Below are 25040 nucleotides of genomic sequence, written 5' to 3' on the forward strand. Positions count from 1 at the left end.
CAGCACATGGCATTCTAGCTCTTTCCAGCATCTGGGCCCTGAGGGGTGGACATCCAGCTGCCCAGCCAGCAATGAGAGTGAGGCCTGTGTGTAGGTGGTGAGCTCCCCATCACAGGGGGCATGCAAGGAGGTGCTAGACAGGGAGCCCCCGGACCTGGGATCAAGGCTGGCCATGACTACTGCCCTGACCTGCGGGGGGGGGGGGGGGTTCCCAGCAGGAGGACAAAGGACAGTGTCATGCCAGTTTAGCCAGGCTGGTGGCTGGTCCTGGAACGAGGAACCAACTGGGTTTTCCTGACCCCCAGGGCAGCAGTTAGGAGAACTAGAAAAGCCAGTGAGGAAGGAAGAGGCCTGGGGGGAGGGCAGGGGGTGGACACAGGGGTTCACAAGGGACACACAGGGCTGGAGGCCCACCTCCCTCAGAAGGAAGAGTGGGGGATGGCTGGAGCTCTGGTCTCCAGGGGTTTAAGCTACATTCTTGCCCCCGCCGCCGGTCACCACGCAGCTTCCTCTAGGGACAGTGACTTGGGGAGCAGCATTTGTGGTGGTGTCCCCATGAGCACATCATGTCCTTCCATTGGCCCTGCTCCTCTCCAGGACCTCCAAGCCAGGGCACCCCCAGTCCACCCACTTCTCTCTACTGCCCCCCTCCAGCTACCATAGCCCACCCCTCCCCAGCAGCCAAAGGAGCTTTCTAGAAAGCCAACTGGTCAAGCACTTTCCTGCTTGGCCTCTGCAGCACTCAAAATAAAGTCCAGGCCGCTCGTCATGCCTCCCGGTCCTTATCACCCCTGCCCTCCCTGGCCTCACCCTCCCCACACCCTACCCTTCCCCTACTGGCCTCAGAGCCTCTGCCCTGCTGGTCCCCTGAACTCAGCCCCTCCTCCAGGACCCCAAACAGGCCCCGCCCACGGCTGGCCCCACAGGGGTTGATGGCTCCTTCCTATCCGCTCGATGCCCACATGCAGTCCAGCAGGAGACCAACCACTGCCACCACCCAGTGTGAGCTTGGATTCCCACCAGCAACTTCTGCCCCTGCATCTGCTTTGCCACCTACAACGGATTCTCAACACAGAATCTCTAACAACGGGGGTGAGGGCGTGCCGCCCCTGCTCACACCCTGCGCTGCTCCCCAGGAAGGTCCTGTCCTCGTAGCGGGCCATCACATCAGCCATCCTCCCCTCCTCCCAGCCGGGGCTTTCCCGCCTGTCCTCCCACAGCCGCGCACCGCCCCCCCCCGGTCCTGCCTCTGACCTCCACATTCACGCTTTCCCCTGCCGGAGCCAATCTAGCCCCTCCTGCAGGACGCTGGGGCCGCAGGGCTGAGTTCTGCCTAACGGAGGGGACGGGCACACCTCCAGACTCACCATCTTGCCCGGTCTGCCAGCCGGATGCACAGGACACGCAGGGGGAGGCCGAGGCCTCACTGACCAGGAACAGCTGTGGGCCTCTGAGCGAGTGAGACACGAATGCGCACTGGGTTCAGTTGCTGGCACTTTGGGGTGTTTGTTGCGGCGGCTAGCCGGCTTTCCCCTCCTATGACACATGCACAAGCAAAGGCAAAAGTGCACCTGGGACGGCACCTCAAGGGGACACGGGGTGCCAGTCACTCAGTGGTAAAAGAAGGACCCTGTCTTGGTTCAGAAAATGGGAGGGGGCATCCCTGAGGAGGGAGCACGGGAACTGAGCCCTGAAGGATAGCAGAGAGAACTTATCCAAGAGGGCAGGAAAGAATTTCCCAGGCAGAAGGAATGGTGTGTGCATCCTGAGGCAGGAATGAAGGTCCGAGGAATACAAAAGGCAAATGTAGCTCCCACGGAGGAACTGGAGAGGAGGGAGCAGGGCCCGCCAGCCTATCAGTTTTCGCACCCATTTCCCCTTTTAATATAGCCACCCTTTAAAAGAGGGTTGATCAGGGGCACCCCGGTGGCTCAGGTGGTTAAGGGTCCGACTCTTGATCTCAGGGTTTCGAGTTCAAGCCCTGTGTTTATTTTTTTTTAAGATTTTATTTATTTATTTGACAGAGGGAGACACAGCGAGAGCAGGAACACCAGCAGGGGGAGTGGGAGAGGGAGAAGCAGGCTTCCCGCCGAGCAGGGAGCCCGATGTGGGATCATGACCTGAGCTGAAGGCAGATGCTTAACAACTGAGCCTCCCAGGCGCCCTAAGCCCTATGTTTAACAAAAAAAAAAAGAAAAAAAGTGGGTTGATCGTACCTTTCCTGCAGCCCAAGAAACTGAGGTCCCAAGAAGAGAAGGGACCACCTGACCAGCCGGGAAGACCTGACCGGGAGGGGCCCCGGCCCCAGCGTGGGGTGAGGACAGGAGGAGCCTGGGTCAGCACAGGCCGTCGTCCTGCCCCAGTGGTCACCCTGGTTGGGGGCAGGACTTCCAGGCCAGACAGTGTCAGTCCCCCCACCTCCTGCTTCCAGAACATTCTGCCCCTCTTGGTGATGATGGGGGCCCACCCTGGGAGGAAGGGGAGGGACAGGGCCAGAGGCATCACTAGTCTCCATCCAAAAGCCAACTCCAGCTTGTGCGTCAGTTTAGCTTCTGGAGGAGGCGTTGGCTACTGGGCCCCAGGAAGAGTCCCAGTGGTGGGGCGGGGCCCGTAGACCTGTCAACTGGATTCCACCCCAAGTAACTAATTTGACCCAGGGCTGATGGGCCAAGCAGGAACAGCAGCTCCTTAAGCCTCTGAGGCAGAGGAGAAACCAGGAGAGAGGGAATGGCTGGGTGGCGGGGCGGGGGGGGCATGGGGTGCTCGAGAACAAAGGGAGGTGGCCTGGCCCGGCAGCTCTCCCTGCAGGACTTCTCAGAGCCTTTATGTACTGCGGTACATCCACGGGAGCAGCCACACTGCACAGGGGTGCCCACAGAACCCCTGCTGTGAGAATGGGTCCCAGAACAGGAGTGGGGGCCGGGGCTCCCTCAGGACACGGCCTGGCATCAGACGGGCCGGCTGAGTTGGAGATCTCGGTCAGAGAGTGGTTTGCCCGGGGACCCTATGGAAGGCTCCCCACTTCTGGGGCTTCCTCATCTTCCCCGTAAGACAGGGCCTCTCATCCCTGGGTGTTCAGGGAGGATGGCACCAGAGGCGGCCGGCGGAGATACGGCTCCCTGCCCAGGCCACGGCAATCGTGGCTGTAGGAGATGGACACTCGTGGGGCGAGGTGGGCAGAGCCCCCCTGGAGTGGACCACAGCCCCCTGCGCACGGCCTGCACAGGAAGGACGGCTGGGGGGGTCACGCTGGCCTCACAGCAGATCATCAGGGATGTCCTTTCTCCCCCACTGCTCAAGGCCGGTCACCCCGGTGCCATCCACGGGTTCACCCAGGCCGCCGTGGACGCCAACGCTGAGCCTGCGGCCCCAGGCAGGAGAGGGATCTAGAAGCTGTGACACCCCATTTTCAGGGGCCACCCATTAATTAATTAGGCCCAATGAATAATGCATGCCGCCTGGGGTATATTAATAGCATATTTATATGGCATACTATGGATAGCATACATTCTCGTCGGAACGCTTCACAAATAATTCATGACCCCACTCCTTTCCTGGGCTGGGGGAGAGCCTGGCCAGTGCTTCGGCAAGGGCTCGTGGGTTGCTTCCAACAGCCAAATTTTACATTTCATTATAAATGGCTTTGCCGGGCATGTCGGTAACTTCTCCATTTCCATCCACTTTATTATTAATGGCTTTCCTGAACTGTAGCAGCCCAACATCGCACACAATGCGTTATAAATATTTGATCCAGCATCTATAGTCTGCCATTTATCATTTATAACGGGTTACAAAAACATTATAAAACATTTACCGCACATTTATAGATCATTTTCGGCTACCACGACGATGTGTTATAAATACATTATTAATCCTCCTCACGCCATTTATAGGAGCCCCTTGTAATGAGGCCTGGCCCGCCCAGCCCCTGGTAAACAGAGCGCACGGGGGCTGCGGGGGGTGGCCGGGCGGCAGGCCCAGGGCCCATGGAAGCCCAGCCCGCTTCTGATGGCTGTGTGTCCTTGGCCGGATCACAGCACGTCTCTGTTCACAGAGCCGGTCATTCACTGGGCACTTCCTGGGTCAGCCGCCGCTCACGGCCACCCTGAGCCTGGGGCTTTACCTTCAGGCCCGTCTCACAGACGCGGACGCAGGCTCAGGGGTTTGCCCGAGGCCACGGCTGAGCTGGTGTTAGAGCCCCACGCGGCCTGTGCCTTTAGGGTCACCCGTCCCAAGGCTGGGGGTGAGAGGTCAGGCGAGGCCGCCCCTGGCCTTATGGGAGCAGGACTGGAGAGCTCAGAGAGTCAGGGTCAGGAGGACCTGGGGCGGGGGGACCTGGGGTGGTGGACCCGCACACTGGACTCTGACCTGGCAGCCCCTCAGCTCCTGCAGTCACACCCATGCCAAAGGCTCTCGGGGCTGCAAGTCTGGCCCGTGGGCTTGTGAGATGCGGGCTGTAATGCTGACCAGGGAGGAGAGGGTCTGAGGGGTCTTTGGGACCCAGCCGCCCCTCCACGGTACCCCAGCTCCACCTCCGCATCCTCAGGAGGCCCCCCGGGGAGGCTGAGGCCAGGGGCAGCAGTCCAGGTGTGCAGAGCAGGTGGCCGTCAGCCCTGGGACGGTCACAGGGACCCTGGGCCCTGCAGCTGACGTCCTGTGCTCACCCAGATCCTCTCTGCCTGTGGCCCTGTGACGTCCCCCCGCCGCCTCCTCCTAGGGCCTCCTCTTCCCATCTGGAACAGGTGGGACCAAACCACTTGCCAGACAAGTGACCACCGAGCCCCACTATGTGCGGGCCGGCCCCTTGTTCCCCACTGAGCCCCACCCTCCCCCCAGGCCAGGAGGGCCCAGGCAGAGAACCGGGGCCGTGCGCTCATCACCACTCACACCCGAAGACCGTCGAGAGCCCTGTGGCTTCAACTGTAGGTTAATAAGCAGGGTCCTCACCTGAAAAACTCCTATTCATCCTTCCAGACCCACTTGGCAGTCTACCTTCCGTGAACTCTTCCTGACTCCCCGGGCATGGGCCTTGTGGGGCCCCTGGGGGCCAAACTGGCACTGGGGTCTGTACTGGTGAGTGGGCTCTGGGATGAGGGAACTGGACAGTCCTCCCAGAGCATTCCCTCCGTCCCTCCGTCCTCCCAGAGCGAGCGTTCCCAGCAGGTCCTTCATCCAGGGAGGGAGGGGACAGCAGGCCCCGGGGAGGCCTTAAACCACGCCCTCCCCTCCGACACCTGAAATAACCCTACCTCGGCCTGGCTGGGCCTAACCAGGTCGGTCCTCGGTTGCTTTAAGGAGACAAGGAGGCAGGTCCTGACCCAGGACCTGAGCGGGTCTGCCCTGTGAGCCCTCGCTGCCCTCATCCGTGAAATGGGGACGTCAGCCAGCCCTCCCAGGGTGAACGTGGGGACACGGGCCCTGGGCACCTGGTGGGGAGAGATCCAGGCCAGTCAGGGCCCACCCCTTCCCAGGACTGAAAACGAAACCAGGTGTTTGTCCTGAAGCTGTTGGGGAAACCGGCGCCGGTCACCATGGCAACGCCCCACCCGGCCCCACCCCTTCGCCGCCGCCGAAGGAAGCCCCCGGACTGGCTGCCCTTGCAGTGGGGCTGGCCTTGGCCCGGCATCCTCCCCGGGGCCTGCCCCCTCTCCTACAGCGAAGGGGGCCGCGGGTCTGGCACGGGACTACTTCGGAGCCCCAGAGCGGTCCAGGCCACACTGGCCCCTGTAACGGGGAACTCACTACCCGGCTCACCACTGGCCTTCGCTGATCGAGAACAGATGCACGGGGACCCATCCTCGGGGGTCCTGTTGAATGTCCACCCCCACAGCTGGACCTGGGGACCCTGGGCTCGGAAGGGGGCGGCCACCGCTGAGGAGTTTGGGGGATCAGAGAGACGGAGGCCAAGGTCACGGGTGAGCTCTGTGGCCACCTGTCGGCCCATCCTGGGGCAGCACCAGCCCTGTGACCTGCACACCCTCTGCTTTCACATTTCCCTGCCCCCTGCACGGATTCCGTGTCCGTCTGGGCCGAGCCCCGATTCTGGTGTCCCAGGTCCACAGCACGTCCACCGGAGACGGTGCAGCAAATGCAGGTTCAAATCCCGGCTCGCCAGCCATGGGGTGCCAGGCCCCCACGCCGCCGCTGTCGCTCGCACTGCCCCCAGGGGGCTTGGGAAGGCCTGGTGTGTGCAGCTGTCATGACCGGCTGCCCCGTGGCACCCGGGCACCCCCTCCACGTGTTTCATGTGGCCACCTCAGCTCAAATACCTTCCACTTTCCTGGCAGGTAGGTGCGTGCAGCCCCTCTTAACGACAGGGCAACGGAGGCCCAGAGACCGGAGCTCCGCTGCTGAGGGTCATGTGCCCAGGACTGAAGCCCGAGCGGGCGCGGACAGCCCGTCCCACCAGTGGGAGCCCCCGGGCACAGCCCGGGTGTGAGGGCCAGGCAGGAACATTCACACCACAGCTCCCCCACCCCCTGCTCCCAACCCGGGGTCTGAAGCCAAGACTCCCAGAGACCGGCCCTCCTTCCCTCCCTCAGCTGCTCGGCACACCCTACGAGCCCGGCTGGAACGCCGAGCAGCCCCAAGCCAGGCCCCCACCTCCAGCCGCGGAGTGACGGGCAGCAAGAAGACAGCGAGCCCAGGGTGCTGACCTCAGGATCCAAGGCCCTAACTGGGCTGAGCTCCTGGTACCTGCTAGGCCTGTGGGGGCAAAGACCCCAGGCTCAGGCCTGGGGCCGAGTGGGCAGGGGCAGGTCGTGTGCCGTCTGGGAGGTGAGGTGACACCAAGTGGGGGGCGCCCCCACCCCCACGCATCCTCACTCCTGTGCGCTCACTCGCCCACAAAGCCGGGAACCGGGGGGGGGGGCGTGCACACCCCTATGGCGCCCCTTCCCCCACACTTGGCCCCGGCTGGGCGCCCAGGTGGCCGGGACCTCCGTCCGTCTCCCCAGGCGAGGAGCGGCGCAGCCGGTGGTCAGGGGCAGACTCTGGCCCCACGGCCCCTGCACTCGCGTCTCAACCATGCCAGCACCAGCCCGAGCCCCGGAGCCTGCTACCGTCTTGCGCCGGTTTCCTGGCACATAACACGGAGACCGCGTGACCGGGAACGGGTGCTCAGCGGGGCCGCGGGCAGTGAGGTAACAGCCAGCGTCCCAGGAGCCCCTTGCACGTGACGGCCAGAGCCCGCACACCGGCGTCAGACCCCGCTGTCCCTCTGCGCGGCTCGCCCGCGTGCCCAGGCTCCTTGTGGTCCCACTGGTGACCTCCACTCCTGCCACCATGGCCAATGCCGCAGTGACCGGCCTGCCCACGCACACACCAGGATGCCTGGGTCGTTGCCGTGCTGAGGGGGGTGGGCCGCATCTGGGGGCTGTTGGAGCTCCCGCACCCCCCACGGCGGAGCTGAGCCCCTGCCTCTCGCCCTTCTCCGTCGGGTGGCTGAAGCATGTGCCAACGCAGTGAGGGGGCCAGGAGGGGAGGCCAGGCCGAGGTGGGCAGGGGCCCAGGCTGCATCGGGCCCTGAGCTACCTTGGACCTGAACCTTAGGCCCAGAGATGGGCGAGCCTGCTTCTCTGCCTGCTGGGACCCCTCCCACACTCTGGGGCCAGGGGCTCCGTGCACCGGCTGACGTGGAGCCCACCACCCACCTGCCGGGGATCCTGGGGCCCCGGGTGAGGAGGCCCCACCCTGGGGCACCGTGTGACATGATCCCAGCAGCCAGGCCGGCGCCCCCCCCCCGCGGAGCCCGCCCTTCTCGGGGTCTCAGGGCTGCAGTGGGTGGGGGCTGAGACTGCCTGCTGGGAGTGGGCGGCAGGCCAGGGTCACGGGCCCCAGGCTAGGCACTGCGAGCCACGCGGGACAGGGACCTGAGAAACGACAGGATCTGGAACCCAGGGGCCATCGTGGGGGCAGGACCGATAGAGGCCGACCGCCGAGAGCTCGGGACCAGGGAGCAAGGGTGCCCAGGAAGGGGGTCGGGAGAAGGAACGGAACACCAGCCTGCTCCACACAGGGAGGGGCACCGTGGCGGTCCCCATGCTGAGGCCAGGCCAGGCCGGGGTGCAGGGCCCCCTGGAGCGAGGGGAAGGAGCAGGCAACTCTCACCACGCCCCAGGGCCAGTCGCCCCCAGGGGCTGAGGCTGAGGTTCAGCCGGGACCATCCCCCCTCCCCGCCAAGGCCCAGCGGCTTTGGGGCCAGTTTTTTTAGGCACGGCGCCCCCTGGTGGCCCCGCTGAGCAGAAGCGGGCAGGGGAGCTTGCTGGGGGGGGCGCAGCCGGAGCCGGTAGGAGGGTAAGGTGGGGCAACACCGGTGCTGCTGGGAGCGCGGCGGGGTGGGGGGCGAGGCCAACGCGGAGGGGGCCCTGGGGCCTCATGGGAGGGGCTGACTTCGTGGGGCACTGCCCCCGCCATGCCCCCAGGTCAAATTCTCAGGCGAGGCCCCCACCCCAGCACTGCAGCTTCACTGGGGTGCCCCCCTCTCGTGGATGGGATCGTCCTGGGTTAGGGCGCGGTTCAGCTGGCTTCTGCGTGGATGCCCACAGCCAAGGGTCCTGGGCCCGTGGCCCCTTCTGGGGTGGGACGGGAGTTGGGTCCGCGGGAGCCCCCGAGCAAACCCCGCCCAACCTAGGTGCCCAGGACCGGCCGAGAGCGGGAGCAGAGAGGGGACCAGCGCGACAGCAGGGAGCAGGGGCTGAGGGGTGGGCCAGGCCAGCAGACGGGCTCCCCCTCCCGGGCCCTGCTCAATCCCCAGGCGACTCGAGGGAGGTGACCAGGCAGCCAGCACTCGGGGAATTCAGAACGTTTCATTTCAACCAGCCCCTTGCCGTGGCTCGCAGGGACATGAGCGTCTGCCTGCGTCACTGTGCAGGCAGGGAGCCACGGGCCGCGGGCACTGCTGCGGTGGCTCGGCGCCCTCCCCCCCCGGAGCGGACCAGCAGGCGGCCAGCAGAGGGAGGCTGCAGGCCGGCTCACATCACCGCCTCCATGTGCAGGATCCTCAGGGCCTCGGAGATCTGGACGCTGGTGTCCATCTGCCCGTACATGCCCACCAGGAAGGCCCGGTGTAGCAACACGGCCGCGTGCTCTGTATGAGACACAAGATGGACACGTCCGGGCCCCGATGAGCAGGCGGCTCCCGGAAGCAGGGCGTCTGGGCCCCCCTGAGAGCCAGGCCTCGGGGAGCGAAGGCCTTGGGGGCACTGGGCACCCTGGGTGGGACAGGCTGGGGCTCACCTTGGCAGAGGAGGGTGTACTCGGGCAGGTTCCTGAGGGCCGTCTGTACCACCTCGAAGTCCCGGCTGCCCAGGCAGCACATGAACGTGGGCAAGAAGTCCGCTGCAAAGCTGAGAAGGCGCATACTCAGGTGGGCACCTCTCCCGCGCCCGAGATCGCCCTGGAGCGCCACGGCCGGGTCCTCAGCAGGCAGGGCTGGGACAGGGCCGGGGTCCGGCGGTGGGGACGCAGGGCTCACCTGGGGTTGTTCTGGATGGAGCGCAGGGCCAGGCCGAAGGCCAGGTTGCGGCAGGGTTCCTCAGCAGAGCTCATCAGCCGCTGCAGGCTGGTCTGGGGGGGCGGGGGTGTTACCGGGGCTCCCCTCCTGTCAGGAGCTCAGCTCCTCAGCCCCCAGGCCTCCCGACAGCAACCGCAGAGAGTCGGCAGGGGACCCCGCTCCCCACGCCCCACCCCCACCGCCACGGCCTCAGGACCCGGGGCCGGAAGCACTGGCGGTCTGCAGGTTCCAGCCCAGAGCAGGGGTGGGCTCCCGGCTCAACTGTGAGCACCCGGGGCAAGGCCAGGTTCAGACACGGGGTGCCCCGTCCCCCCAGCCCAGCACGCTTTCTACTGGAGGGCTGAGGGCTCCCCTGGTCCCCAGCTCGCTCACCGAGAAAAAGCCCAGGATCTCAGGTCTCCGCCGAGACATCTCGTCTATGTCGCTCAGGACTTCCAGCACGTCTGAGACAGGCAGAGGGGCACGTGAGGGCCATGTCACAGCTGCTAGACTCACGGCCAGACCCGTGTCCCCAAGCAACCCAGGGGCAGGAGGGGGCAAGCTCCAGGAGCAGAGCCTGTGCTGTGGCAGGACCCCCAGGCCGTGCGGGTCCTCACCCCGCCTGCCAGGCAGGGGCAGAGCGGGGGCTCCACAGGGACCCGGTCTCGCCTCTGCACAGGCTCCGCGGCAGCGGGACCCCCGGTGCTCTGGCTGCAGTGTGGCCGTCAGAACGCTGGCGCCAGTGCCCTCTGGAACCTTCCATGCCTCCTGAGTGCTGGGTAAGCCCAGGAGTCCCCAGCACCTCAGGATGAAAAGCACCGGGATTTGGCCTGGCTTCCCAGTCCCACCAGGCCAGCAACCCCAAATAGTCGCTGGTTGACCGGGAGGCTTTCAGAGGTGCAGGCCCCCGCAGCCCTTGTCTGGCAGGTCTGAGGAGGCCAGCGATCTGCGCTGGAACCACCCTGCCCAGCTGCCTGTCCCTGGCCTCCCAGAGCCACTCCTCCTGCCAGGCAGCACCCGGCTCCCGATGCTCCTCTCTGCACAGGGACACTGACCCCTAAGCGCACACCCACTTCGGGGGGCCACCAGCACCACGGTGTGCCCGACAGCCCATGTTCATGCAGCGGCCCTGCCCTCCGTTCCCCTGCACACTGCGGGCCCCCCCCACCAGCCCGCGGTCAGGCCTCCCTTCTGCAGGTGCCCCTCGGCCCCAGGGGTCCCCGATCTCCTGCTGTCTGCAGCCTGCTGCCCAGCGAGACCCCCAGCAGAGTAGCCCGTCCCCGCCTCGAGCCCCTGCATCTTCCCCCTAAGGCCTTCTCTGCCCCCCGACCATGAGGAGACAGCCCCGCTCCTCCTGCAGCCTGGTAGGGACCCTGCTGTCTTCTGGCCGGCAGGAGCCAGGTTCCCAAACTCACCCTCAACAGTCTGGCCCCGGGAAAGCCTCTTCATGTAGGGAGCCATTTCTGCTGCCGTCAGGGGGGTGAACAGGGAGACGCTGACCAGGGGCAGGGAGCCAGCCGAGTTCTCCTCTGGAAGCCAGGAAGTCAGTGCTGTCAGACGGGAGACAGCACCGCCCGCCCAGGGCCTGTGGGAGCTCCGGCGGGGGGGCGGGGGGAGCGGGGGGAGCGGCCTGCCAGCACCCAACACCCAGGCTCCAGAAACCGCTGTAAGCAAGGGCCGTCCCTGCCAAGCAGCCCCCAGAACCCCACGAGTCCAGAAGGTGCGGTCACTGCCCCAGGCCCGAGCACGATGCCCGGGACGCAGTGGGCGCTCAACAAACGTGCGGGAACCGTGAGCCCGCTGGGACCTGCCTGGGACAGAGCACTCTTCTCCCCGAGCCTCTCCCCCGCCGCACAGAGCGTGACCTCACGGCAGGAGCAGTGCCAGCCCCGCTGCGGCCCGGACACGCCACAGGGACACCGGCATGGTCCCGGGGGCTGCCAGGCCTGCAGCCCCTTCCCGGCAGAACCCCCGTGGGTCCCACTCACCGTCGCCCTCCTCGTCCAGGCCCCGGTCGGCTCTACCATCCCTGCTGGGAAGGCTCAGCCCTGCAAGGAGGGACTTGAGCATCACCAGATCACTGCTGTCGAAGGACAGGTCGCTGGGGGAGCACAGGTTCTCCGTGAGGAAGACGCCGCAGATGGCGGGCGGGCGGGGAGGAGGCCAGGCCTTCGGGAAGCGCGTTCAGAACAGCGCCGCACAGACGCAGCCCCGCGGCCCGAGCCCCCGCCACCCTGGGCTCCCGCACTGCATGCGCCCCCACCTCGGGAGCCCCTGACCCGAGCATGGACGTGCCTCCCTGCAGCCCTGCGGCTGGACCCTCGCCAGACGGAGCCTGTGCGGGCCGGACACGTGTGCGCACACACACACACTCACTGCAGCGCGTCCGCGTGTTTCTGCAAGAAGGACACGGCCGCCGGGGCGTTGCAGGTCACGTACTTGTGGGTGAAGTGCACGAACTTGTGGATGAAGGGCGCCAGGTGGCGGGAAGACTTCCTGTAGCTCTGCAAAGCGGAAGCCGTGCGTTCACAGCCGGAGCGCCCCCGGCCCGCCCACCACACTTGCCCGGGCCTCAGGACAGACCGCGGAGGCCGCAATGCCATCTGCTGGGCGCTGGGCCCTATGTTCAAACCGGCCGTGCCGTTCGTGAGCCGCCAGCGCGGCCAGGCAGGCGTCTAACGCGCACAACAGCGCGCAACAGCAGCTGGCCGCGGGGAAGGCAGCACTGAGCCCGACGGCGCTCCCGGCCGGCCCCCGAAGAGCACGGGCCTTCCCCGGGCACACGACAGGCGGGGAGCTGGTCCCCAGGCCGGGTGGCAGAAGCCATGGATAGGCGGCCTGGCCGGCCCCGATGCAGGCGCCCCCGGGCCAGGGAGCAGAGGGGGTGGGAGTGGCGGGGGCCGCAGGAGGTGACAGCGGGCAGAGGAGGGACAGGGGCACGCAGGCCTACTGCCCAGGCAGAGGCGCACGCACCAGCAGCAGGCGGACGAAGGAGCGCAGACAGTCCCACAGCGCCCCCTGGTGCTCGTGCTGGAACACCTGCGGCTGCAGCAGCTCCAGGACTCCCAGCACATGCAGGAAGAAGGCCAGGTGGTTCTGCTGCCGGAACTCCTGGAAGTTGAGGTGGGTGCGGCCGTGAAGGAGCGCCGCGATCATGGGCAGGTGCCTGGGGACAACAGAGAGCGCTCACGGTCCGCTCCCCAGAAATCCAGCACCCCTGCCAGACCCCGCAGGAAACGCACGCTCGGGGACACGAGACACACAGGCACACCTGGCTTCCCCACGCGGCCTGGGGCTCGCAGACGTGTCCACCTGCAACCCGGCCACCCTGTCCGTCCCACCCGCTTCTGGGTCTACGAGGTGGTGTCTCTCCTGACCCACCCTCCAGGGCTCTCCCTGGGCCCAGCTCTGGCTCCATCAGGAACAAGCCGACAGCCGTTAACTGTGCCCTGCGGTCCACAAGGAAGCCTTTAGACGCAGACCCCGCTCTTGAACAAGCACCTGAGCGCCGGCAGGACGTGAAGAACCACCGGAGGGCCTGCTGGGCTTGGGGTGGAAAGGGCCGGCTGGGGCGCCCGTACCTGAGCAGCAGGATGGGGTGGGCCACAGCCAGCTTCCTGCAGGCCATGTTAGCGTCAGCCACTCTGTTCTCCGACGACCGGGAGTCGCTGGTGTCCGCGAGGAGGGTGATGAAGCGGTGGATGAGGCCATCCAGCTGAGGGGACGGGGGCAGTGAGGGCCAGGGACTGCCCACAGCCCTGGTGTCTCATGTGCCTGCCCCACACGGGGCGAGCCCACCGCAGAAGGGCCCCCGACGGGGCTCACTGGGGGCGGGGCGCCCCAGGTTCCCTGAAGACCTGGCATGGTCGTGGGGTGACCAGAGAAAGCTGTCGCCCCCCCCCCCGGGCCCCGTGCTTTCTGGGTGCACGTCAAACAGGCCAAAGCCAAAGCCCCCTGACAACCACATAGACGGTACTGAAAGTCAACCCCTACACCAGACACACACTCTCACTGAACGCCAGGTCACTACGTGCATTCACATGCGAAACCAACATGGCGTACGAAGCATGACCTCAGCTGTGCAAAATATGCATAAAGAAACACAAGGAAACGTGGTCATAAAAAAATAGTACTTCCCGGCACTGAACTGACAAAGTAGCAAATGCTACTCGAGGCCAGACCTCGGAAGTGGGTGCGGAAGACCCGTCAGATGCCCCCCGCACGCCCCCCGTACGCGCCCAAAGGCAGCGAGGGCAGATGGCAGGCAGACCTGCACACGAGCGCGCGGTGCGCAGGCTGAAGCAGGCCGGTCAGGCCGCACGGTGCGACACCCCACAGCCCAGCCGGGTCTCGGGACCACGCTGAGCGGAAGATGGCCAGCGAGGCGCGCGTGCCTCCACCACCCGGACAGAACGCTCCCGCAGCGCGAGCTCCGGGGCGCTCGCCTGAGAGGGGCGGGGAGGGCGCAGGGACACTCTGGGCTGACGGACGCGTGAGGGACGAGCCAGGGGGCCGCTGGGTCAGATGCCCGCCACCGGGCAGCAGGCTGTGCGTCACAGCGCCTTACGGAGAACCAGGGGTGCAGGCGGCCGGCCCCTCTGCTCCGCCCCACAGCCGGGGGGCTGCTCGAAGGAGAAAAGACCGCTTCCGGGCCCTCCGAGAGCTGCGACAGACGAGGGGCGCGAGGCGCGCTCTGCCCCCCGGCGCCCAGGAGGACGGCCGCCCAGACGCGCCAGCACCACTCGTGTCCTTTTTGGCTCTTACAGCTGAGAACTGCGTTTCTCCGGGACCTGCTTTGGGCTTGCACCCCAGGAGTGAAGAGCGGGGGTGGTGGCGAGCCCCCCCCGTCAGGCCGCCCCCAGCCGCGGCTCACCTTGCAGGTGCTGCTGCCCGTGGCACCTCCACTATGCAGCAGGGCCTCAGGCACGGGCACCCGCAGCTCCGGCCACTGCAGGTAGAGCTGCACCAGCAGGTCCCGGCAGCGCCTGCCCAGCACGCTGCAAGACACGGGGGCGGCTGCTGGGTGCACGGGCTCCCGCGGGCGGCGGCCTGGGCCCGCGGGCGAGGGGGAGCCTCACCTGTCGCCCCACTGCTGCATGCAGCCCGTCAGGTGCGCCGTCACCTTCCTGACGCTCTCGTCGTGTCCACGGCAGCAGCTGAGCAGCAAGGGCAGCCGGGCCTGGAGGAGGCTGCAGGTGGCGGCGTCCCCGTCCTGGCTTCTGGCCTCCGCCTCCGCCAGGATCAGCTCCACCAGGCCGATGAGCTCGGCCGCCTGGACCCGCAGCACCAACTCCTCCCGCCGCTTCTGCAAGCAGCAGCGCCCGTGAGCACCAGGGCCGGCCGGCCAGGCCCGCGCACGCCTCACCCCACCCTGCGGGGCGGCGCGCCCCAACACCTGCCTGAGGGGTGCGCTGGTCCCTTCCCTGCCAGATCCGTGGGACGTGGATGCAGGCCCAGAGGAAGTCCAGAGAGGCTGAAGGGTCAAACCTGCAAGGACGCGGGAGCTTCGCCTCAGTTTCCAGGCGAGAGAGGAGAACAAAGGGTAGGACGAGCCGTGGTGACGTCAGGTTCGGGCCACAAACACCACTTCCCGATCAGCTCTCTAGGTACGGCCAGGTCAGCTGTTCCAGGACGTGTGCCGCGCTGCCCCGCCCCTCCTGACGTCCCCATCTCACACCAGCAAAACCAACACTGGCCCCGCCCGCCCTCCAGGCCCACTGGCCACACAGAGTGGGCATTTGACTCCCCTGCATACAGCGTGGACAACAGCCACGGACACCATCCGAGGAGCTGGTGGTCGCCCAGAGCAGGGTCACTTGGACCAGGTGGGCTCTGTATCCCCACGGTGGTGACAGCCACTGCAGGAACCCCCTCCAGGGTGCCAGTGAGGGGAACGCTGGGTCAGATGCCCAGAGGGCCCCTGGATGCTGCCTCCAACTGCCTGCCAGGGTGCGGGGAGGGTGAGGGTGCTCACCTCTGCTCCCGGTTCTTGCCCAGCAGGATGCGGATACACTGATGCAGCGTGGACCAGCTGGACTGGTGAGTGAGGAGGGCCAGCAGGTAGGGTCGGAAAGACGGCACCTGGGGGCCAGGATGACCTTTGCCCTGGGGAGGAAGAACACTGGGGATGGTCCCTGCTAGGCTGATTAGCCACCTAGCCTCAAGCCACTGGAAAATAGAGGAAGAGGGATGTTTCTAGAAAGACCCAGAGCTCCTGCCTGGAATGCAGCCCTGGCAGCCCCCGAACCACGGGGGGCCCAGCTGGGGCGCGCTGTAAATGCAGCGTGTGCTGACCCGAACCAGCTACTCAGAGATAGCGAGTGCACGCAAACAAACCCAAATCCCCAACTCCTGCTCCCAGAACCCTCAGAGTCTTGTCCAAAGGCCACCGGCCATGGAAGCACCTTGAGAGACTCGGGGACACCGGAGGGTGATCGGGGGTCTCTGAGACGCCCAGTCCCTCCCCACAGGGCCCCACAGGCTCCTCGGGGGCCCCATCCCCAGCGGGGTGCCGGTCTCCACTCTCCACGGTGCCTCCTGTCCCTGCAGGAGGCCCTGGGCCACAAAGTGCTGGTCCCCCTCCTCCCCGCCTGCCCGAGCAACCAGATCCGGCCGCTGCAGTGACTGGTCACCGGGGACAGGACACCCGTCCAGGCCAGTGAGAGTCAGGCCCGGGCTTCTGCTGGAACCAACACAAAGAGACTGTCCAGGCAAGGGCTGCCGCGGGACCCCAGCGCCCACCACACCAGGTTAGTGCCGGCCATCGGTCCTCGGAGGGGAGCACAGCCCACCTTGCTCCGGGAGAAGAGCAGCCTCTGCTGGAGGTCAGGGCAGCTGCTGACCACCTCGGGGTCTAGCATCTCCAGCCAGTCGACAAGCAGCCCCGAGCAGGGTCCCAGCTGCACGGCCTCCAGGCTGAAGGGAAAGCAGGGAGGGCTCAGAGACGGCCTGCCAGGGCCGCTCACAGACTGGCCGCGGCCCCGCCAGCTTACCTGCAGCCGTCGGCTTCCGACTCCCCTGGGGCCTGAGGCTCCTTCTCCTGCAGCAGCAGGGAGCTCACCACGGCGACGGGCCGCAAGGTCGGGGACGTAGGGGCGGGGGCCAAGAGCGCGGCCAGCAGCTCCTCCAGGTGAGGCGACCCCACCTCAATCAGACCCTGGAGGACTGCGGGGAAAACAGCGTGTTCCATGGCACTCCAGCGCGGGGGACAGACAGGCCCCAGACCACCGGACTCCAGGACGGACAGCCCCCGGGCCCCCCAAGGCCAGCAATGCCCCTGCGTGCCCAGGCCAGGGCGGCCAGTGGTGAGCCGTGGCTCGGCCTGAGTCCATCACCGGGGTGGGCTCACCGCATGCACAAAACCCCAACAGCAGAGCCCAGGCCGGGGCTACGTTGCCGGGGGCGGGGCCTTCCTGGCTGACTGCCACTCCTCTCCACAGGCCCCATTTTGGGGGCACCTGGGAGATGGACCTCTGCGCTCTGCGGCCAAGCTGGGGGTCCTCACAGTGCCCGGCCCCGAGGTACCTTTGCTGACAAGCTCGGGTTCCACGCCACAGTTCTCCCCTGACTTGAGGGTGGTGACCACAGCCCGGACGGTGGAGCTGACCACCTCCAAGTCCCCTCGGAATGCCAGGGCCTCGGCTAAGCGCAGGAGCCCGCTCCGCACTGCAGGGAAGCATGTGTGTAAGCCAGGGGACAGCCCTCTGTCTGCACTCCTGTGGCCTGCCCTGTCCCGGGAGCCCCCAGGCCTCACGCACTTCCCGCCAAGGATCCTACTTTGCTCCCCAAAGCCCTAGCTTTCCAACCCTCGGCCACGTCCACACCGATGCCCATCCGGGGCCCACAGAGCCCAGGGGCTGACACCCCTGTATATCGAGCCTATCGCCCCTCCCCACTGCCCCTGGGGGAGTGACAGCAAGCCCAAAGGCCCGCTCCCCAGGAGTCGGCCGGCCCTCACCGTCGCTGATCCTGTGGCGTGCTGAGTACTGGGCGGCGAACAGCTTGAGCTGGGCCTGCAGGGGCCCCCCCTCCCCAGCGGGGCCGTCCAGCCACTGGAGCGTCTGCATGAGCACTTTGAGGAAGAGTGACGAGAAGCCCGTGTCCTGGGGCACGCAGCGCTGTGGGGACGACCCGCAGCTCAGCGCAGGCGCCGGGACCAGGGCGGGGCCCGCACAGAGTCTCTGGCCATCGCGCTGCCCGGGGGCACCAGGACCTCAGACAGATCCTTTCAAACCCCACGGCTACCGAGGTCCCCTACTGTTTGTGACCCACCGTCGTGCAGCTCAGAAAGAAGACACCCCACGTACACGCAGGGACACAAACATCAACGCGTTCACGCAAGCCGAGAAGCAGATACGGCAAAATTGCAAAATCCGGGGCGCACGCGTGGGCTGGGAGCGATCCCCGGTGCCGTCCCCTGCTCGCTGGAAAGCTTCGGGAAACAAAGGTGCGGGCTCCACGCCCAGCTCCGTAGGGGCCTGCTTCCTCCGTCCCCGAGACGCCACACACCAAGGCCCACAGACGGACAGAACGGGGACGCTTGGCAGAGCCCGGGACGGCTGTGGGTGGACACGAGGCCCTGAAGACGCGCAGCGGCCCTCCCGCGTGGCCCCCGCGGACCCCCGCGGACCCCGGGCTCTGCCGCACGCACCCACCTGGTACTGGCAGAGCTGGCGCATCAGAGGGCAGGCGAGGAAGTGGCTCCGGTGCATGGACATCACCAGGGCCCCGCTGTGCGGGGAGTTGAGCAGGGTGGCGATGGCCTGCAGGAGGCGCACAGTGACGCCCGTCACCTCGGGGCTCCCCTGACGGACACGGGCCAGCTCCTGGCCCAAGGCCTGCTGCAGCGCGAGAGCAGCAGGGCGGGCGCTGGAGCTCTGCCACCGCGGGCCCGGGCTCAGCGGGAAGATCTGCAGCAGAGCAAAGGGCAGCGTCAGGAGGACGCGCTCGGCAGAGGTGGGCCCTGCGCCCGGCGCTCGCACCACGACCGCTCGCGCTCGGTTGGCCAGGCTGTGCCGGGGTGCCGCCGGCAGCCCCCCGTCCCTGCCGGATGCGCCAAGGAGGCACAGAGTGGGTGCCCGGGACTCCTGACAGGGACCTGCACGGGGAGCCCACTTGGGGGAGACCGCAGGCAAGCCCACCGCCCTGCAAACGTGGGCCCCTCCGTTACAGAGCGGGACCCCGACCCCAGAGGGTGCGCACAGACTGCAGCTGGAGGGGAAGGGTGGGGCCCCTCCCAAGCACGGCCCCGGGACTCGAGAGAAACCCACTCGAGAGAAAGCGAGCATGCAGGTGCGCGAGCAGGGAGAGACGCGCTCGGCAGCGAAAGTCACAGGGTGAGGAGGTGAGCACCCATGCGGAGGACCCCGGGCCGCGGGCCGCACGTGAGCACGCGCGTCCACAAGAGGTGGAGGCACGGGAGCGAGCGCTCGTACGACCGTTCTACACACACAACTCCGGACAGGCTGAAGGTCGGGGACCGTCCGCTCTAGCAGGAGCAGCGCCCTCGTCGGCAGAGCAAGTCAGGACTGCGCTCGCGGCCGAGGGCTTGTGGCACCTGGGCCAGTCCCACAGAGGCCTGGCGCCTCCAGGCACCGCCCTAAGGGAACTGCGGGGGCTCCGTCACAACCGCCGTTCCGGGTGAGCGCAGCGAGGCACGCGGCAGGTGAGCAGCTCGTCTGCAGTCGCCCTGCTCTGGCCGGGCCGCTGGCTCCAGAGCACGCCCCACGCGGATGTGGAGTTCCGGGGTGAAGCCCCTCCCCATCCGCGCCCAGCACCCCGCTCCTGGAGAGACTCTCCCAGGCAGCCACCTCGTACCTGCAGGAGCATGCTGGCCAGGTCGTCCTCGGGAGCAAGCTCCCGCACCTGGGTCACAGCCCGTGTCCGGCCCTGGCCCGAAGGCTGCTCTGGGCTGTTTTTGGGTTTGGGCACCTCTGCGCTGTCTGCAGAGAAAGGGGAAGAGGCTTCAGCTGATGACTCCTCCCGGCCGGCTTCCAGCGGGGGACGGCACTCCCCCCACTACCACCCCCAGCCTCACTCAGGCCTGCTGGGGCCCGCGAGGAGCAGGGCTTTACACAGGAAGCCAGATGCTGGCTGCTGATGACTGTGCCCTGGGTCTGGGGAGGCCCCACGGTGCCATGTGCTGAGCTGTGAGGCGGGGGGATGGGTCAGTACCTCGCCGCGGGGGCAGGGAGGCCGTGAGCAGGGAATGGAAGGTCTGGCCTCCGGACGCTCCTCTCTCGTGCTGAACTTCAACCAGGTGAGCCATGTAATCTGCGAGGCAGCAGCCAGGGTTAAGCAGCTGAGCCCCAGAGAAGCGAGGGCCTCCCCACCCCCACAGAAATCTGTGCTGGGAACACCGTCCCCCGAACACCCCAGCACCGGGTTTCACAAGCTCAACTACAGGATCTTTTAGCAAAGGACCAGGTCGTGCTGAGCACACCCCTGTGGCTCCTCCATCCTCGAACCCCAGAGCACGTACGGATGCTGGAGGCGTGCTGGGACAGGGCAGCCCGGCCTCTCCTGAGGGTTCCAGGCTTGACATCCTGCCGGGGTGCCCGCCCTCAGACCATCCCTGTTGCTCGTGCTGGGCCCGAGGCGCTCGGTCGGGGTCTGCAGCAGACTTGAGGACCCCGAGTCTTACTCTTGTCCATGATGTTCTGCTCCAGGGTCTGGGGGTCATGGGCCACCGCCTGGTCCAGGTACTGGAGGAGTTTGCTCATGCTGGACACGGGGATGCCGAAGGACTGCACAAAGAGCAGCAGCTGCTGGGGCTCCAGGTCCTGCAGGGCTGAGAGTGACGCTCACTCGGTCACCCCTCGCTCAGTGCCCCGGGCCCCTCCCTGCCCCAGCAGGCTCACCATCACTGCTCGGCTCACAGCCGGCTCCCCCACCCCACTCCCTGAGGCTGTTCCTTCCCTCTCGCCCCTGAGCTCCCCTAGAATCATCGCTGGCTCCCTGTGGCTTACAAGGAGTCCAGCTCCTTAAGTGTGCCCTCCCCCGAACTAACCCCACCGTGCACCAAACTGCCTCCCAGGCTGCCCTGCACCTGCCCAGGTGCTACCCGACCGGACACTGCACTGGCCACCGTGGGAACAGCGCTCCTCCTCAGGCGGGCCACCCCACTCCCACTCCATCCTTCCAGAACCAGCAAAGACGACCCAGCCCCTCCCTCTCCCCTCGAAACTCCGTCCTCCGGGACGGCTCGCTCCCGTAGGGCCCCTCGGCTGCTGCCTGACCCCAAAGCCCAGCACAGCACCAGGCGCAGCGAGGGCCCCACGAGCACCTGCTAGAGGATGGACGCCCTGGAGCCTACAAGGCTGCCGAGCCGTCCTCTCCCACGTGCCATGGTGGGAACGCCCAGCTCATCGGGAGGCGTGAGGCCGGCCCAGCCCCGTACCGGCGTCCACCAGGCGAGGGACCTCCGAGCGGATCATGCGCAGCTTCAGCCAGTCGGGCAGCAGCAGCGCCTCCTCAGACGTGTCCACCAGGAAAGCTGTGGGCAGAGGCTGCTTCTCCGGGAACCAGATATCCAGCAGAGCCTGGAACTCACCGTCACCAGCTTCGGGACAGACAGTGTGGTAAGTGGCAGGACAGCTCAACGAGGCCCCCCCAACCCCTGCAGTGAGAAGCTCCCGGCCCCCCGAGGGACCGAGAGCCGAGGCTGGAAGACCACGTCTCCTTACTGTGTAAGGCGAACGGAGGCTTCGTGGGAACAGGAGAGGAAACCTGTGAGCTATCTAACCCCACGATTCCAGCTGAGGGCACGCGGGTACTCAGAAACTGGCCAGTCCACCTCGGGGGACTAACACGGGCCAGCACTGTCCCTAGGCTCCTGGGCTCAGCTGAACCAGCTCCCATCCTGCTCCCAAGCTCTGGAGACTGCCCAGGGCTGATGCGAGACCAGCCTCGCCTCATCGCCCCGGGCTCGTGAACTCCCGTCCTTCTGAGGGGGAGCATCCTCTTCCTTCCCAGCAGCGCCCCCACGGCACCTATCCCAGCGAGGGGCCCTGTCCCCGCCCTCTCCTCCCGACATGAGGATGCGGCAGACCACGGCGGCCGGCCAGGAAGGGCTGGAGGGAAGGCTGCCAGGCCGGAGAGGGCGCAGCCACCCAGAGGGACACAGCCCACGGCCAGCAAGCGGAGGGCCTGTGCAGAGGAGCTGGGGCTCACAGCTCTGGGGCTCGGGGCCTGCTCAGCAGGCAGCCCCACCTACGCTTCTACCTCCAGAGACCAAGAGTTTCACCAGCTCGGCTGGCAGCGCCGAGAGAAGCCGACACAGCAAGGCATCGGCTCCCGACGCCACTCCGCGGCGGGCCAGGGCAGCGAGGAGATGCTGGAGACTGCAGGCTTGTGAACCTGAGGAGCTCCACGGCTCCCGAGATCTTTCCTGCCACGCCCTCTCGGGACAGGCAGGGAAAGGATCCCGCCGCCACCCTGCGGGGACCTGCTCAAATCGCGGGCGGGCGCGGGCGTTCTTCCCGCTCTGTGGGCCCCCCCGGCCCCCCGCGGGGCTGGAGCTCCCGCAGCGTGAAGACAGACTGTGGGCATGGACCCCGGGACTGCCCCTCGCGCACCCGCAGGCCACTCACCACGGGGTGGCCCCAGTGTCAGGAGGATGACCATGGCGTGCACCACCAGAATGTGCATGGTGGCCGTCTCCCCGCTGGTCCAGCGAAGGAAGACCTGGTCCTGGGACTCCGACTGCACGGGAAGGAGGAGGGTGGCTGGGCTGTGCCGGGCGCCGGGGGTCCGACCCGGGGAGCGGCCGCCAGACTCACCCAGCTGTACACCTCCTCGCCCTCCTTGCTCTTGCGCATGCGCCTCACGTAGCGGGAGAAAATGGAGAGCAGGGCGACGAGCACGGCGTCCGACTCCGCACTGCAGGAGCGCTTCGAGAACAGGTGGGACATGATGGTGGAGCGCTCCACGACCAGCCGGGCCACGTCCTGGGGGCAGCGAGCACGCCGTCAGAGGGCCTCCCCCGCCGGCCCACGCCAGGCCGACAGCCAGCGGCGGCCCACAAGGCTGCATCACGTGAGCTCACACGGCCATGGCCAGGGTCACCGAGACCCAGCGGCGCGTGGTCTCGCCGGCACGCCGACAACGGAGTGAGGGGCCCTTGTGCACACACGGGGACGCAGACCACCAAGCAGGCCGGGCATGGCAGGGCGAGAAGGACACAGATGCCCTGAAGGCTAGGATGCCCACCTGGCCCCGTGAGCAATAGGAGCTCGCCCTCCTCAAGACCCAAAGAGAAAAGCCCACAGCCACACGCAGACTGACCTGAAACCCGCAGCAACGGTACCGGGCACATGGGCCACGGGCTGTCCCCAGGCTGGCTGCCAGAGCAGACTCGGGCGAGGCGTCAAGGCCTGGGCTGTCGTTCCCACCCAGCTCCCCAGCAAGGAACCCACACGCAGAAAAGAACATCACCCCCAGGGGCCTCTAGCTGCCTGCATCCCACAGAGCCCAGGGCCCGCAGGAGCCGTGTGAGGTCAGGGCCGGAACGCGCGGACAGGACAGAAGGGCCACGAGAAAGCCGAGCAGGAGAGCCGGTGAGGAGGAAGCGGCCGCGCCCGGGGCCCCACCGCCCGCCCTGAGTAACGGCCACGTGGAGACCCGCCAGCACACACCGGGGTTGGCCCAGGGGTGGCCACACTCCACCTCACAGCCCAGGCACCATCACCCAAAGATGGCGACAAAGCCGGCCAGGCCTCGGTGACCCCGACAGCTACGCCGGCACTAAGCACGGCTGGACCCTGGCGCCCTCGACGCTGACTGTGGGCAGAAGGTCCCAGGGAAGTGAGTGGGGCACGTGCAGCCCCGGCCCCCCGCCCCCAGCCCAGGGGGCTGCCCTGCCGGCCCCGCCCAGCCCCGGCCCCTCACCAGCGCCAGGTCACTGTGCTGGCCCTGCTCCTCCACGGGTGTGTGCTGGGACAGGTAGACCAGGTAGGCGCTGACGGTCTGCGGGTCGGTCTCCATGTGGATGGCCTGGGCACGGAGGGCCGTGTGAGCTCCACCCGCAGGCCAGTGCCCCCCGCCGCCCAAGCCGTCCGCAGCGCCCACCTGCTGCAGCGCCAGGGCAGTGGTGGGCCGGACGCTGTCGAACAGGGGCAGCCGGGGCAGGTCCCGCAACAGCCACTGGTAGCCGCGCAGCGCCTCTGGGTCCCCCGGGTCCTCCTCCATCGGGGGCTCCTTCTCCTCCCCGTCCCGCACGCTGCCCTCCGACAGCACCAGGGACAGGCCCTGCAGGCAGACATTGCCGTGCCACGTCTCGGCCCGAGCCCGCACGGGGGTCTCAGGGGACAGGCATGTGGGCTCACGGCCCCGGGAAGATGGGCGCTGCCCGGCCAACGAGGACGCCGCGACTTGTCACAGACACTTGAGCCGACACGACACAGACGCAGCGTGAGCTGGTTTCAAGTCACCCAGCACCACGGAGGACCGGGCAAGACGGTTACGAGGCCGCCGAGTCCCTCTGGGGGTCCGGCTCTCCCAGACAGCAGCCCCACCACCCCTTCAGCCCCGGAGAGCCCAGGGGAACACGTGCCTGCTGAGGTACGAGAGAGGCCCGTGCCGGGGAGCGAGGGCGTGGGGGGACAAACGGGCCTCACCTTCATGGCCAGCACGCGGGAGGCCACCTGGGAGGAGCCGAGGCGCCGCAGGAAGTAGTCCAGCACCTCGCACGTGGTCTGCTCGTCGGCCTTGGGGCCCAGCAACAGGTCCTGCAGGCGGCCCAGCAGCTGCCGCTGCTTCTGCTGCCTCTGCAGGGGCGAGAGAGACCCCCGGTGGGCCTGTGGGGCCGCGGGCGGGACACGGCACCCCGGTGGGCCTGGGGTGGGGGGCGAGGACGCCAACCTGCCGCTTCTTGGCCTTCTGCTCTTTGCTCTCGCCCTCCTCCTCCTCCTCCCCGGAGGTGGCGTCATCGGCCGCGTCATGCAGCAGGAACTCACACAAGCACTGCACCGGCAGCACGTCCAAGGAGCCCTCGCTCGACTGCACCAGGTCGGCCAGCCAGGGCATGGACTGCGACGAGGCCTGGGCCGGGCGACGCGCACCTTCAGCCCCTCCCAGCAGGAACCCGTCGCGCCCCCTGCCGCGACCCGTCCGCCCACCACCCCACGCTCCCGCGGCAACAGGTCAGGGCCACCGCTCGCTGCCGACAGTTGGCTACAGCCAAGGAGCCCGTCCTCAGTGGCCCTGGGTCCCAGGGTGCCCTCTTCTGGCCACGGTCTCACTTAATGCCAGAGCCTATGGACGCCTTGGCCAGGCCCCGGCCCCCTCACCCCCTGCGGCCTCGGCCAGGCCCCCCCCCCGCCCCCGGAGCCGCCGGGAACTGGCCTGCCTCTGGATTATGTTGAGGAGAAAATCAGGGCTTCGGCTCCGGCACAGCAGGTGCCCGAGACGCAGGGACTGGTTGAGACCTTTCACTTGGTCCAGGATGTGGGGGGGAGGCCTCCGAGGGGGTCCTCTGAAGATCCCAGAGAACACGAGCGTGTTAGGAAGCCGCGTGTGCGCAGAGTCCCCGAGTAACAGCAGCAGGTGA

At 67.1% G+C, this 25040-nt stretch overlaps 1 protein-coding gene across 2 annotated transcripts in view; it reads right to left on the reverse strand.

The window, feature by feature from the left end:
• Positions 1 to 8788: 8788 nt before the first annotated feature.
• Positions 8789 to 25040, reverse strand: part of INTS1 (integrator complex subunit 1) — a 29604-nt gene continuing 13352 nt past the window's right edge. Inside the window, exons 19-47 of one of the 2 annotated variants that reach the window (XM_078074223.1) lie at positions 24836 to 24965; positions 24353 to 24532; positions 24109 to 24258; positions 23561 to 23740; positions 23381 to 23485; positions 22273 to 22440; positions 22084 to 22195; positions 20892 to 21053; positions 20136 to 20282; positions 19667 to 19765; positions 19310 to 19434; positions 18148 to 18255; positions 17451 to 17610; positions 17018 to 17158; positions 16486 to 16657; positions 16285 to 16408; positions 15468 to 15598; positions 14893 to 14980; positions 14572 to 14798; positions 14367 to 14490; positions 13075 to 13208; positions 12467 to 12659; positions 11870 to 11997; positions 11482 to 11594; positions 10909 to 11022; positions 9887 to 9957; positions 9476 to 9567; positions 9238 to 9347; positions 8789 to 9088 (exon numbers count right to left, since the gene is read on the reverse strand). In XM_078074223.1, the coding sequence (XP_077930349.1) occupies positions 8973 to 9088; positions 9238 to 9347; positions 9476 to 9567; positions 9887 to 9957; positions 10909 to 11022; positions 11482 to 11594; positions 11870 to 11997; positions 12467 to 12659; positions 13075 to 13208; positions 14367 to 14490; positions 14572 to 14798; positions 14893 to 14980; positions 15468 to 15598; positions 16285 to 16408; positions 16486 to 16657; positions 17018 to 17158; positions 17451 to 17610; positions 18148 to 18255; positions 19310 to 19434; positions 19667 to 19765; positions 20136 to 20282; positions 20892 to 21053; positions 22084 to 22195; positions 22273 to 22440; positions 23381 to 23485; positions 23561 to 23740; positions 24109 to 24258; positions 24353 to 24532; positions 24836 to 24965 (3904 nt within the window). In that variant the 3' untranslated portion in view covers positions 8789 to 8972. Of the gene's footprint in view, positions 9089 to 9237; positions 9348 to 9475; positions 9568 to 9886; positions 9958 to 10908; positions 11023 to 11481; positions 11595 to 11869; positions 11998 to 12466; positions 12660 to 13074; positions 13209 to 14366; positions 14491 to 14571; positions 14799 to 14892; positions 14981 to 15467; positions 15599 to 16284; positions 16409 to 16485; positions 16658 to 17017; positions 17159 to 17450; positions 17611 to 18147; positions 18403 to 19309; positions 19435 to 19666; positions 19766 to 20135; positions 20283 to 20891; positions 21054 to 22083; positions 22196 to 22272; positions 22441 to 23380; positions 23486 to 23560; positions 23741 to 24108; positions 24259 to 24352; positions 24533 to 24835; positions 24966 to 25040 lie in introns of both variants that reach the window. The other variant, XM_036105551.2, reaches the window with a different exon arrangement.

The sequence above is a fragment of the Halichoerus grypus genome, chromosome 6, assembly GCF_964656455.1.
Source record: "Halichoerus grypus chromosome 6, mHalGry1.hap1.1, whole genome shotgun sequence".
Classification (NCBI taxonomy): Eukaryota; Metazoa; Chordata; class Mammalia; order Carnivora; family Phocidae; genus Halichoerus; species Halichoerus grypus.